This window comes from Stegodyphus dumicola, chromosome 2 (assembly GCF_044657685.1).
Source record: "Stegodyphus dumicola isolate Sdum_Otavi_A_Nest chromosome 2, ASM4465768v1".
Taxonomy (NCBI): Eukaryota; Metazoa; Arthropoda; class Arachnida; order Araneae; family Eresidae; genus Stegodyphus; species Stegodyphus dumicola.
The window spans coordinates 52273980-52287781 of NC_140769.1; the positions used below are offsets into that span (position 1 = coordinate 52273980).

General features: G+C 31.1%; 1 protein-coding gene across 2 annotated transcripts in view; it reads left to right on the forward strand.

The window, feature by feature from the left end:
* Positions 1–13802, forward strand: part of LOC118203430 (agrin-like) — a 686914-nt gene that overhangs the window by 572266 nt on the left and 100846 nt on the right. For both annotated transcript variants that reach the window (XM_085810654.1, XM_085810655.1), the window contains exons 14-15: positions 5177–5375; positions 12703–12915. In XM_085810654.1, the coding sequence (XP_085666780.1) occupies positions 5177–5375; positions 12703–12915 (412 nt within the window). The remainder of the gene's footprint in view (positions 1–5176; positions 5376–12702; positions 12916–13802) is intronic.

The following is a 13802-nucleotide window of genomic DNA, read 5'->3' on the forward strand; positions in this document are numbered from 1 at the left end:
GACGTGCTGCAACTCGTCGGCCAAGCATGTCCCGCACGTGCTCTACTGGATTCAAGTCCGGTGAGAATGCTGGCCAGTCCATACGGGTGATATCCTCCGATTGAAGGCATTCCCTTACGATGTTTGCACGGTAAGGACGGGCGTTGTCATCCATAAACACAAATTATGCGCCCATGGCGCCCCGAAACAAACGTACATGTTGTTCCAGAATGACGTCCCGATAGATTTGGCTTGTCATGGTTCCAATTTGAACATGCAGGTCAGTTCTGGAACCCAGAATAATTCCACCCCAAACGAGCACTCCTGCACCACCGTAACGGTGTCCATCAATGATGTTTTCTTGGTGGTAACGAGTACCTGGAGCTCTCCATATGAAAGTCCGGCGAGAATCAGATTGCAAGCTAAACCTGGACTCGTCGGAAAACATCACACAAGCCCACTGTTGCGGTGTTCACGATGCATGCTCTCTACTCCAGGGGAACCGCAGGCGACAGTGAGTTGCAGTATGTTGAACGCATCTGACAGGTCTACGAGCATATAAACCAATCTGCCCTAAGCGTCTGTATACGGTCTGCCTTAAAATTGTCGTACCAATGGCAGAAGAGAGCTGACGAGACAGATCTGAGGCTGTGCTCCGCCTGTATTTTTGGCAGTAATTGCCAAATACCGGTCCTAATTCGGAGTTATAACTCTGGGGCGACCTGTGCTGTAACGTCTACTCACATTACCATCATCTTGGAATCGTTGCCAAAGCCTGGAGATGACACTGTGAGCAATTCCAAGTTCGTCTGATACTTCCAGACGGGTACGCCCACATTCCAGACGGCCGATAATTCTACCACGTAAAAAGTCATCCAAATGCGTCCTTTGTGTCATAACTATTCGGTTATTGCACTGAAATGCTTATAAAGCGCCTGTGAACAATTTTTCTGCTTTGCCTGTATTCCTTATATATCACTCTCTTACACTCTCGTCATTGTGACGTACCATCGGTGTCATCTGGTTACTTCCTGAAATTTGCATATGATTCTTGAAGATGTGTGTAGTGATTTTACAGGTGATATATTTATTTTAGAGTTCGATTTCCGCGTGACTCCGAATTATCCTTAATTTATGGACATGAGTGTATTTCCGAAACCCTCCAGTCATAGACGGAATATGAAACATTGTCGACAAATATGCGACATTGCGGAATGCTGTGAGGACAGACGTAATACAGACGTTCATTTACATTGTTAAATAATAAAGTAAAAAATAGTTAAGATCTTGCAAGTGAATAAAATATTTTATTATTTTAGATTTTTTCCAACTGTTGCCAAAGGATATAAAAAGATGTTTTACTAAAAATTACCTTTATTAGTTTTACATTCTTAGGCTAGTTTGTATTTTACATTTACATAACTTGTATTTTACTTTTACATAACTTGTATTTTACATTTACATAACTGGTATTTTACTTTTACATAACTTGTAATTACATTTACATAACTTGTATTTTTACATAAATAAACTTAATTTGCAATGCAGATGAAAACGTCGCCTTTTTATTGCAGCCAAACAAAGAGGGGATTTTTAAACTTAAATGATTTATTCTAGCTGTACTTGATTTAATCTGTTATACCATTTATCAGTGTGCAATACAATATCTTCTCAAATAAATGAATATGTAGTTTAAAAATATTTTAAAAAAATAGATTTTGTTGATTTAAAAAATATTTAAATCAACAAAATTATTTACTAAATCGCTGTCTGGCCAGCTACTTGTTTCAGAACAATTGTAAGGATCTTAAGTTTTACTAACGTTTATTTTATTTTAAATCTTTACTATCACTTCTTATTTTCTACTTCCGGCCAGAATTAAAAGCGTTAACTTATTTATGCAAAATTTGTCTGGCGAACGCCAGGTACTTAAGTTGTGGCTTTTTGCCAAGCGAGAGAGAGGAAGGAGTTAGTCGAAGCAGGCCGCTTGCCTTAGAAGTTTTACTCGGTTGCTGTTTGCCTTCCAGGCCAGAGGTTTAATCCTCGTGATAATTTTAAACGTATTGTAGTGTTAACAGTTCTCTGTACTACATACGGCTTCCTGTTAATATCCGGCCAATCTTACACGTAGGATCTTGTTGATTATTCCAAATTTAAGTTAGAGTTTAGTTATATTTTTATATTCTTACGTTCAGACCACAAGTGGTTGGTCTCTGTATTCCGAAGTACGGAAATTATTGTAAAGAGTGAAAAATAAAGGGTTTTTGTATACCCTTCCTGTGTATCTTGTCTACTTCCCACAGTTATTGAACATAGCTTTAGTAAGCTCCCTGTTCCGAGTCAGGTCCTCGCATGTTCCCAAAGAAAGTAAGGCGGACCATTGAACCTGATACAATGAGCGCAATAAGTCTTGATTCTTTTGTATTTGCGCTGTGTTTCTAAATGCCCATAAAACTATTCTCTGAATGACAGTAAGTAAACAATGAATTAGGTAATTAAGAGGTTAATTAAATGCAGTAAGCGTAAGAGTTACTTGTTAAGGAATTCGCTTTATATGTAGGTAAGTTTAGGTTGACTATTGTAAATATCCATTTGATCTTCCTTTTAAAAATAGAAAGGTGGTCGTTTAGATGATAAGGTATTAAAACCTATAGTTATTTTACTAGTTACATTAAGCTTAGAATGTCTTATCATTTCCTTAAATCAGGTGCAATATTGTTGAGCTCTTTAGAGAGGAAAGAGCTAAAACTATGGAATAAAGCAGAGTCTCGGAGAACTGAAAGATTCAAACAATGGTGTTTTAAATTCATGAGGCTATGAAATAGTATAAAAATTTTAATGAAACTGAAAGTGAAGAAGTTAAAGTAATATTTATTTCATAAAGCAATAAAGAAAGGCATAAATTACAAAGGAATGAATTGATAAAATGATAAATGTCTTGATCATAGCTTATTAAATATTATTGGCTCTCTGATTCTAAAGATCTGTCAGCAATTCAGAATAACCATATAATAACGTTTACCTAAAGTCCTTATTGTCTACTTGTAAATGTTTTGCATTTGCTTCACTGGTGAAACACTGCAAGTGTATCAACACTCTAAGTGTTCTACAAGAATTGGAACTCGCTTTAGATTATCTAAGATAACAGCCTCGAAAATAGTTTTAAATGTAACAGATAAGCTTTTGCACAAAGGATCCGATTTTTTGTGGAACATTTCGTAACTGTAGATCCAATTTTATTACACATAAATTTTAAAATTAGCATAATGAACATGAATGCAGCATAATGAACTGGGATATTTTCTTCCTCCATATTACGTACTTTCATGATGTAATTGGAAGAACATCCGGCTGGGAAACGGAAGATCTGGAATTTGAGTTCAGTTGAGGACATCCCTGATTTCTCACATTTCCTAACTTCTACGTTTCCCGGCTATCTACAGGTGGGGTCTGAACTAAAATATGGAAGATAATAATTTGCCCCAACTAGCATTTGGTGACCGTTCGCCCTTTAAGTGGAGAAGATAAGGTATATTCGTCTTAACACGTGCATTCTCAGCGTAATAGGAAGAGTGCCCGGCTAGAAGTCGGGAGGTCCGGAATTCGAATTTAAGTGAAAGGAATGAACTTTTTCCACATTTAGTGCTTAAATAAATCTAATTACTCTTCAATGCAACATTTAAGACATTTTAATTTAAATTAGTTTTGTACGTTATATTATGCTGCAATCTGAGATTATTTTAATTTAGCATTAACTGCAGTAGTAATACGGAAATTAAAATTCCCTCGAAAGTACGAAAACTTGCTTGAATACAACTAAAATTTAATTGCCTTCTGGTCAAATGTTTAATTACATAGTAGAAAAATCATCCTGAATGTATTTACGTATAGAAAGAATTTACGAATGGAGAAAGAAAGCCAGGAGAGCTCAATAGATAGGTTAAGATTTCTTGAGTAAAAATGTTTCCTTAATTGTTATTCATTCAAGGCTATCATGTGTTTTGTATCTCTAAATGTAGTGAGACTTTCATTTTTGGAAATAGTGCCAGCACAAAGGAGGACGTTAGATAGTTTTGAAAGAAGACAAGTTTTGAATTATAAAATAAAATTGAGAGGCGTATTTTTCTCTCTGTAATTTAGTATACCTATCACCTCAATTATTTATATAATTATTAAGTAAGAAAATATTTTATAAAATCATCTGTCTATTTGTGTGAAAACAATTGCATTTTTAATAACTTTAGTTTTAAAGAGAAATCATAGTGTTTTAATCACTGTCCTAATACATTTTACAAAAGAAAATAATTCGTTAAAGACACAAAGAGATAAAAATCCTCTATATCTTCTATCATATATGCACACAAAATACCGCAGGTTATATCAAAATTTTTATAAATATTAGTCGGGTTTTTTAACCTTCATTCTTCAATATTATTTTCTGTTCACTATTATTATTTTCTATCCAAGTATTTCCACTTATTATTCTAAAATTTTCCTCGGTTAGTGTCTACTCTAAACATTAATTGGCATTATGTTACACACTTTTTTCTTAAAATACAAATTTTTGTAATTTTATTTAATATTATAATTATAATATTAACATAAGAAGAAAAAATTATTTAATTATATTTATGTGCAATGACAGGAGTTACACAATAATATCGTCTATGTTTGGTTTCGGAATTTTGAAAGATAGGGAACTCATTTACAGCAGTTGAATTAACATCGATAAACGATCGAAAAATATAAATCCTAACTAATTACTTTATCCTAACTAATCTTTTAAAATTGCTTAATTATAAAAATATACATTTACATAATATGTGCAAAGCCATCATTAGTTTATAAATGTATTAAAACAAAGTAGTTTGAAACAAATTCGAGGTTGATTAAATACAATAATAAATTTCGAAAATTTACGAAATATTCCTTGGAATATCGCCGAACTATTTCGTGTTTTTTAAAAAAAAATTCTGAAGTAGATTCTAACAGGATTTACTTTTTTTCTGTCGCTCGGTAATTTGGAATGAAAAATATTCCTTCTCGCTGACATTTGAACGATAAATCTTACCTTTCTTCGACATTAATCTTGTTGATCTGATCCAAATCCTAGCAACAGAATGACGCGTATTCTATGAATGGGGAAATATATTTCTACAAAAGAAAAAGGTATTCATTTTTTTTTTTTCTTTTCCAGATACACCCGTAGAAATCCCAGCATTTTCCGGATCTTCTTATTTGGAACTTCCCAAACTCCAAGCATATACGCGTCTTTCTTTAGAACTGGAATTCAGGTCTTTCGGCAGCAATGGCATCCTTTTATATAACGGGCAAACGCCCTCCGGAGCTGGAGACTTTGTTTCCCTTTCCGTTAAAGATGGTTTCGTTGAATTCAGGTAAGTAATTCTTGCTGATTTATTTGCTCGCTGAAAGTATTTTTATAAAAGGGGAACGTAAATACGATGGCAGACCAGTTTCTAAAAAATTTATACGTAGCTTCTTGTTGCAGATGGATGCATCTAGGAAAAATGAAAAATAAAAAATAAAATAAATAAAGGCATCTTTCTTCACTGCATAGTATATCAAATTTTATTTTTTTTTACCAGCGGGCTGCAGCTAAAGCAAAATTTATACGTTCTATGTACACCTGAAAAGAAGAAAACACATTTCAATATGAATAAAATCAGTTCATTCTTTCCAAGAAACAACCAATTCGTACATTTTGTCGCTAAACCTAGAAGCAAAATCTTTTGACACTCTAGTTAATACGTATGAGGCCATGATTTAAATTTAGTGTAATACAACCACTTTTTCCAATATAAATAAAATAATTAACTTGGCAATAGCATACAGTGTCAATTATCCTAACCTGAAACAAAAATGTTGCCAACAGCAAATATTTATTTAAAATGGTGTTATTAACGAAAATGTTTCGACGTACAATGACGTCACTTACACTCACGTGCTTTCTTCAACATCAGAATATGTCCTTTTCATAATATTACGGTATTTGATAGTGTTATTTTTATTTCATATTTTAAGAAACTCGCAAATTTTGTATTAACAAACTATACGATTTGAAATCGAGTAGTGGCAACACTTTTCGAAATAAAGCAGAGCGCACAAGGCTATTGCCACTAGGAACAATGAGCGCGAGAATTCAGTTTTTCAGAGTTTTTAATTAATATCTATAAGAGTTTTGAATTAATATTTAAGAGTATCTCTCTTAAAACTCAGCTCTCTGCCGTTCCAGAGGAGGTGATGCCACAAACAGATAAACACAGACGATACAGATTTTAATAGTATGTATTTTCTATCGAGATTTTCTTTTGTTATTAGGCAACTTTAGCTTACCTTAGGTCATAGTCCATTCCCTTTCCAGTAGCGATGTTATTAGGCAACTGCATTTTTTTTTTTGTTTTGCTTGAGTTCATTGTATTAATTTTAAAATGTATAACAATGTATTTGAAATACATCATTGTTCTTTACATTATAAATGTATAATTTGCTCTATTGATAATTGCACAAAAGACACTTTAAAATTTCTTTTGAGTTTTGGAATTTTAACGGATTCGTTCATTTTATACAGATATGTAAAATCTTTGTAAATAAAGGAGAATGTCCCTATGTTTATCTTTCATGTAAATCTACAGTTTTTATTCCAACCTAGATGAAATTTGAAGAGGAAGATCTCTGTCCACATAAGATTTCTCAAAAACAACCACATGGGGTTCCCACTATTTATATACGTATAGTTTACGCTAATTTAACGAATTTTTGATAAAAAACTTAGCGATTTAAAAGCTTTGTGTTACCATTTCACAAAGCATAAGTTATTTGTTTCAAACTTTAATCAGAAAACTTGACAATATTAAAAAAAATCGAGCGCAAATTACATCTTTGTCTTTCGAATATATTAAGCAAACTTAAACGAAGTGTTTCCACTGCCCGTATGAGAATATTTTTAAGTGTGCTTTACTCGCAAATTCATAAATTCTTCACCGATTTCATTAAGTTTCTATTATCATTAAATTTTCTTTCAAATGTTTTCAGTTTTTAATTAAAAACTAAGGGATTTAAAAGCAATAAACATCAGATTTTTTCAATTATTATTAACTGCTAGTTGGAAGCGTGAATTTTCACTAACTTTATTCTTCCACAGCAGTGTAGAAGTTTTAGAAGAGAATATAAATGCTCTGTCTATCAGCTTTTCGCGAAGTATATTTCTAAGACGGAATTTCGGAAAAAGTACTTCAGTCCAATTAATAAAATATCGTCTAAATTTTGATACATTTTTAAATTTCTTGTAATTATGCTGTTTTTAAATTTTAATATGTTGTATATTTTTCTAATGAATTTAGAAACCAAAAATGATATTTTAATTTAAAATAAATGTATAGTTCCCGATTATCACGGAAAAATCAGTGTATTTTTATTTCTTATTAAACTTAAAATGTATTGTTCTTTAAACTTTAAACGTATTTAGACTTGCATTATAAAACTTATAAGGAACTATTCTACTGTTTCGTGCGTATTGCCGTGGTGGAAGTGTTAAGCTAGTATTGGAAGTTTTGCCTTTTGTGTCCCAGCAAGGGCACTCGATTTTTATGTTTGCTGTTCATAAAAACCTTATACTCTGTGCAAACTTAATGCCTATAAAAAACAAAATATCTTCAGAAGTAACTAATGCGTATAGAATAAAATATTTACCTAGCGATATCACAGATATATTTAAACAAACATGATAACAATTTATACTGTTATCATGCATTCTTTTTTCAGTTATTCGCAGAAGGAAAACTGACAGTTTTTTCAAAGAATAATAAAAATGGAAAAAGATGGAAAAAAACCTGATCTGAGTACTAAATGACTTCCTTGTAAGACTATTAAATTATACACATTAGTTGCTGCATTTTAAACTTATTTTATTGAATTCTTTTAACTTCGTTGACCGATCCCTCAAGGCAAGTTGAAAATGACATCAAAAATTGCAAATTTTGAAATTAAATATCTCGGTCAATTTTTGTCTCACTCTTTTTTGTTCTCTTTTTTGCAGAACGAGTATATAGTATATCTTGTCCAGATATAAGTACAGGAATAAGCAGACCGTATTAAAAAATAGATTTCGTTAATTTTCCAAAATTAATATATATTTAAACTTAAAATTACGAAAACGTGAATACTTTTGCCATTTGAAACACTTGATATTTGAAATATATATCTACGATCAACGATCGCGAAAATAAAGGCCGAGTAACAGCTTTTAAGAGGACGGTGGACTTTAAATAGCTAAAAATCAACCAAAATATTGAATTTGTTTTATACTCTCGTAATATTCCACATACGTAACTACATCATACGCAAAAAACCGAGTTCAAATATTCTAATTTTTAAAGAAGTTACAAGCATTTAAAATGTGTAAACAGCGTAAACTTCGCCCTTTAAATTTTGGAGAAAATGTAAAAATATGTATTTCAACAGTTATTTACTGATGTTATAATTTATATATATTTGACGAAAAGAAGCGTGTATTTCTTAAAAAAGGCTAGAAATGTCAGTATTGACAAATATTAATGAATTTAACTTTGGTTATGTAAATGCTATCGACGTAGAACAGGAGGAAGCAAACTCGTTTTCCCTACTTGTTGCAAAAAAGCGTGATCAACGTCGCTTGAACAAAAGCAAAGAGAGAAGTTTATCTGCTTGGAAATAAACAGAAATAGTAAAAAAATATTGTAAAGCATTAAAAGACAATGTAAATGTAACAGATGAAGGTAAAACATATGATGCGAGTGAATTTTAAAAGTTTCATTGGATATAATGGATAAATTGTTTCTACCTCTAACTTCGAATCACATACCAATTTGCAATATGTTTGTTTTTCTCATATTTAATATTGAGAGATTAAAAATAGCTAAATGATACGAAAATGTTATCTAGTATATACATATTCATATTGAAAGTTAATTTGCTGTTTCTCATGACTATGTATTAAAGGTAAGTTTGAAGAAAAATTTTAAATTCGGTTTTCTCAAAACAAATTTTTTCGCAGTTGGTACGTCTTGAAATTGCTCCATGCGTCTCATTTTTAGTCTAAAATGAATGATATTTGGAAGAAACTATCTTGTTATATGTTACAGTAGATCTGTGTATGCATTTTTGGATATGTGGTTATTAAGAAGTTTAAACTTGTGATAATGTTTAACAAAAGGCGACTTTTTCCGAAAATTGGGTTTCAGTTCACAAAAATCCTTTTTAAAAATTTCTGATCCGTCATATTCAATAACGGATACACAAAATCTTTTGTCAAATCTTTATAACTAAAAGGAAGAATTAGGAAAAAATATTGAAAATTAGTGAGCAAAGAGCATTTTAAATCTTTAATTAAAATAATTAATTATTTGTTTTACATTTTTTAAATTTAAAATAAATTGAAATATTGAACACATATTTTATAAAGTTGTGTTATAATATATATTTGTATAAGGTTTCTTGTTGAAAGCACAAAAACTTAAAAAACTAATTTTTAAAGTCTACCGTCCCCTTAAGTCGCATAATAGTGTCTCGGATTCTTCGGTAACGTACACTAAAGACCTAAAATACTGTGTGAGGAATTATTATCGACAGGGCTTAGTTACCACTAAAGTCGCAAGAAGGGTGTAAACCTTTATTAACTCAAAAGGTGATGATGAATTTAAATATAATAAGTTCTTCCTAATGGCTCACAGGATAATTGAACGCACAGGAAGGCTCTGACACGTAGAAGTCGGCGTAAACAAGCTTAATACCTAGAAGCGCTCTTGACCGCTAGTAATTCAAGACAATATCATGACTTTCAAGCAGGCATTACACGCTTCACCTTCAAAACCTTCACCTTCAAAATCATCTTCAAAACCTTCCCTTAAAATACTGCTTCTTTCTATCTTCTTTGAATATACACGCGCTAGCTTATTGACATTCTGGCAAGAAAGCGTGGGTTGAAAAGCGAGAATCAAAGAAAAGTTGCTTTAAAATAAAAATTAGCAGTTGGATAAATTAATTAAATAGCTACAACAGTTTGGTACTCTCTTTATAAGTAAAGAAGTAATAAAAAGAAGGATGCAGAACTGGGTCTTATAACAGTCCCATATGCAAAATTTCAATATTCTTTAACTAATTGTTTTTGAGTTACATATTTGCGTATAGACGTCACGAAAAAGGTCCATTTTGAATTCATTTTGCAATAAAGAGTATTTTATTCTGTCCGTAAGTACAGACGTCACGCAAAACAGTAATCGAAATGGATTCGGAAGCGTCAAAATGGATATTTCTATTGAAATATGAAACCCGAAAGGTTTAACGATTTCAGTACTTTCTTTACTTCTTATAAGGAAGTCAAAAAGGCATAATAATAAGGTTTTGTTTGCCATATTTTTCATGCGCTTGTAGCATAACTGCTTGGTTTTACGGAGATACGTGTAATAGTAAAGTCTGCAGAAGAAACTGTTGCTCAAAATAATACTTCGATTTACTAGGTTATGAAAATTCTAATTAAACATTTTATGACAATATCATTATTTAACAGAACGAATAAGCAATTTTTGATGATACGAGTATTAAGCTATTTAATCAAATTAATTATTTGAGAAACCTTTCTGTTCCTATTTAGTGATAAAATTCTGTGCAGAAATAGAGGGCATGAATATTTTTGCAAAATGCTTACAGATCTCAGAAATATTTTCAAAGTTAATATTTTTAAAAAATATTTTGTGTACCTTCCATAGATTTTGAGGTAGTTTTATTTCAGAAAATGATAAAACATATCAATATTGACAAAACTAAAATTAACTTTTTACGCATTAGATAAAAGAATATATGTTAGCTACGATTATGAAATAATTAATGAACTATGTTTTATTATATAACATTTTTCTATATATTGTTACCTGTTATTATTATTTTTCCCACTTGTCATTTCGATAATATTGTAAAATTGTCAAACATGTTTGTTACGTGAATGCTTTGCTTTCTGTAAGAAAGGATATTTCTTTCTTTATGCTTTTATTATTAAATCTTTGAGCAAAAATTGTAGGGTATCGTACCTCAACGACGATATCTATTTTGATCTTTTCCCAATCCATTTATACAATTTTATTGCGTGACATCTGCACGTATGCACAGAATAAAGGATTCTTTTCTTCAAAACGGTTTGTAAAATTGATTCCAAAGGAATTTTTTCGGGACGTCTGTACGTACATACTTACGTTCGTAAGTATCTATGTATGTATATATTTCGCATAACTCAAAAACGATTAGCCGTAGAACGTTGAAAATTTGTATTTAGGACTGCTATAATATCTAATTGTGCATCTCCTTTTTCATGGCAGTCAGCAGTGGTAGACATATAATTCAAATTACGAAAGTGTTTGATATTACAGAAAAATTCATTTTGGGCAATATCAAATTTAAAATCATTTTTTAGTAAATAGCGAAATCTAACTTTTAATGTGGTTTACCGTTTTCTATGCTTATATTTGGGAAGATTTTTACGCTAGCCATTAAAAAATAAAGTTAGAAGAAGTTTGACTCCAATATGACAAAAATTGACCGGAGTATTTAATTTTAAAATTTGAAATTTTTGATGTCATTTTCAACTAGCCTTGAGTGATCGGTTAACTAAGTTAGAATAATTCGAGAAGAAACGTTTAGATGAAGTGCAGCCAAAAAATAGTGTGTATAATTTACAAGCGACAAACTGAGGAAGTTATGTGGTGTCCGTTACAAGGCTGTACAAGAAAGTCATTTGTTATCCACATCAGATTTTTATTTCATTATGTCGCCTTATTTTGAAACTTCAGGTATTATATAAGCCAATAAATAAGAGAATTTGAATAAAGGTTAAATGTGCTTAACATAAATAGGCGTTTGGGTATATGATAATTATCAGTTCATGTTGTACAAAGAAATGCATTAAAGAACTGAAAATGCTACTTTATAGAAAAAGAAGGCTTAAAATAGCTCTTCAAATATTAAACCAATGTTAAAAACACTACCTGTATTTATTTTTTATGATTTGTTTTTCCTTAAAGAACTCGAATTAACAATATATAATATGTATGTGTCTTGTCATGTGGTGTTTAACTTATTTAAAACAACAACGGATTTAAATAGTTAAAATAAAAATAAGTTATTTACAAAGAACAAATTTGAGCATCATCTAAAAACAATGAATGCAGGTTAAGCAAAATGCTAGTAATGAAGATAAAGACAAAAGAGTAATAAAATCCTCAGATCCCCATTCTTCCCAAACAATAAAGATCTTAGTCTTCTTAGTCCTCCTTAGTTCTCAGTCTTCTTAGTTCTTCTTAGTCTTAACAATAAAGATCTTAGTCCAGAAATACGAAACAGTATTTTTTGCTTATACTAATGAAATTGAACTCTTCAAGTGAAGTAAAAATGTAAGCTTAAAAAATGAGCATAAAATAAAATTACCTAAAATTATTTTTTATTTAATTAATGAATGTGAAGGTGTGTGACGTGAAATAATTAGCAGTAGGAATAAATTATTTTTATATTAGTTTGTTTTAAAATTATTGCAACTTAAACAGCAAACATAAATTATTTTTAAATGATGAGATCATAAAATCTCTTAAGATCATAAAGTCTTAAAAGAAACCACATCATTATGATTCATTTTGATCTAAGATTTTTCTTCTCTTCTTTTTCTCAACAATTCTATCCAAGGTACAACCTAGGTAGCGGCCCCGTAATACTGAAGTCCCCCCACCGGCTGCAGCAGGGTCGTTTTCATCGATTAGTTGCCAAGCGATACCTCAGGGACGGTGTTCTTACACTAGACGGTCAAGAAGATGTTGCAGGCCACAGCGAAGGAACTTTGAAATCATTAGATTTATCAGAGAATATGTTTTTGGGTTACATTCCGAACGAAAACAAAGGGTAAGTTCTTACATTTAATTTCAATTTATATGTAATGATATTTAAGAAAAAGGAATATAAATTGCTGATTTCATTTTTTATCTTAAATTTAGATATTTAATTGCAATTTTCTGGTAGCTATTCAATCTGAGAGACTTAACTGAAGATTCCTGTTAGATCTGTTAATTCCGAAAATGTTACAAGAATTAAAGTATTGAATTTTACAGAAGAGAATTATTTACAATTCGATAGTTTCAAAACATCGAAGGAAAATCTAAATATTTAATTCTAAATACATATTATAGTTAAAATCATAGATTGCCTTCGTTAGATTTCACATCGAAATGCTCAGTTTCTTCGATTTCATTGACCCATAGTCAATAAGCAAATTGTTAGCTCATGTTTAATATTTTTAAGGTGAAGTAGAACTTAAATTTTTATTGAATTAAATTTAATGAACTTAATTTTTTATGGTTTAGAAGATATCCTGATATTTTGATTAGAAATTAAATGTCCTTTTGATTTCATATATACTCTGAAAAGTAGAAAATTTGTAATAAGCAAATATAAGTGCAATGGTTTTAAGTTAATAAATTATGCAAAGTTAGGGCACGTTACCTCCGTTATGAATTACTGCAAATTCTTCGAACCGCCACATATTTTCAGTGTTTCGATGCTTGCTGAATTTTGAACCCGCTATTAAATGCACTGCCTTGAGCGCATCAATTACATTAAAATAAAATTGATAGAGTCACATTATCATGCAGAAATTATCCAATGCAAATTTTTGATATGCGTAACTCAGTTGACAGAGCATCTTTTCACTGAAAAGCAATGTATATTCAGTCCTCAGGCGGGGTTCAGGTTTGCACAGCGACGCCCAAATAAAACAGAATATTCAGACGCGT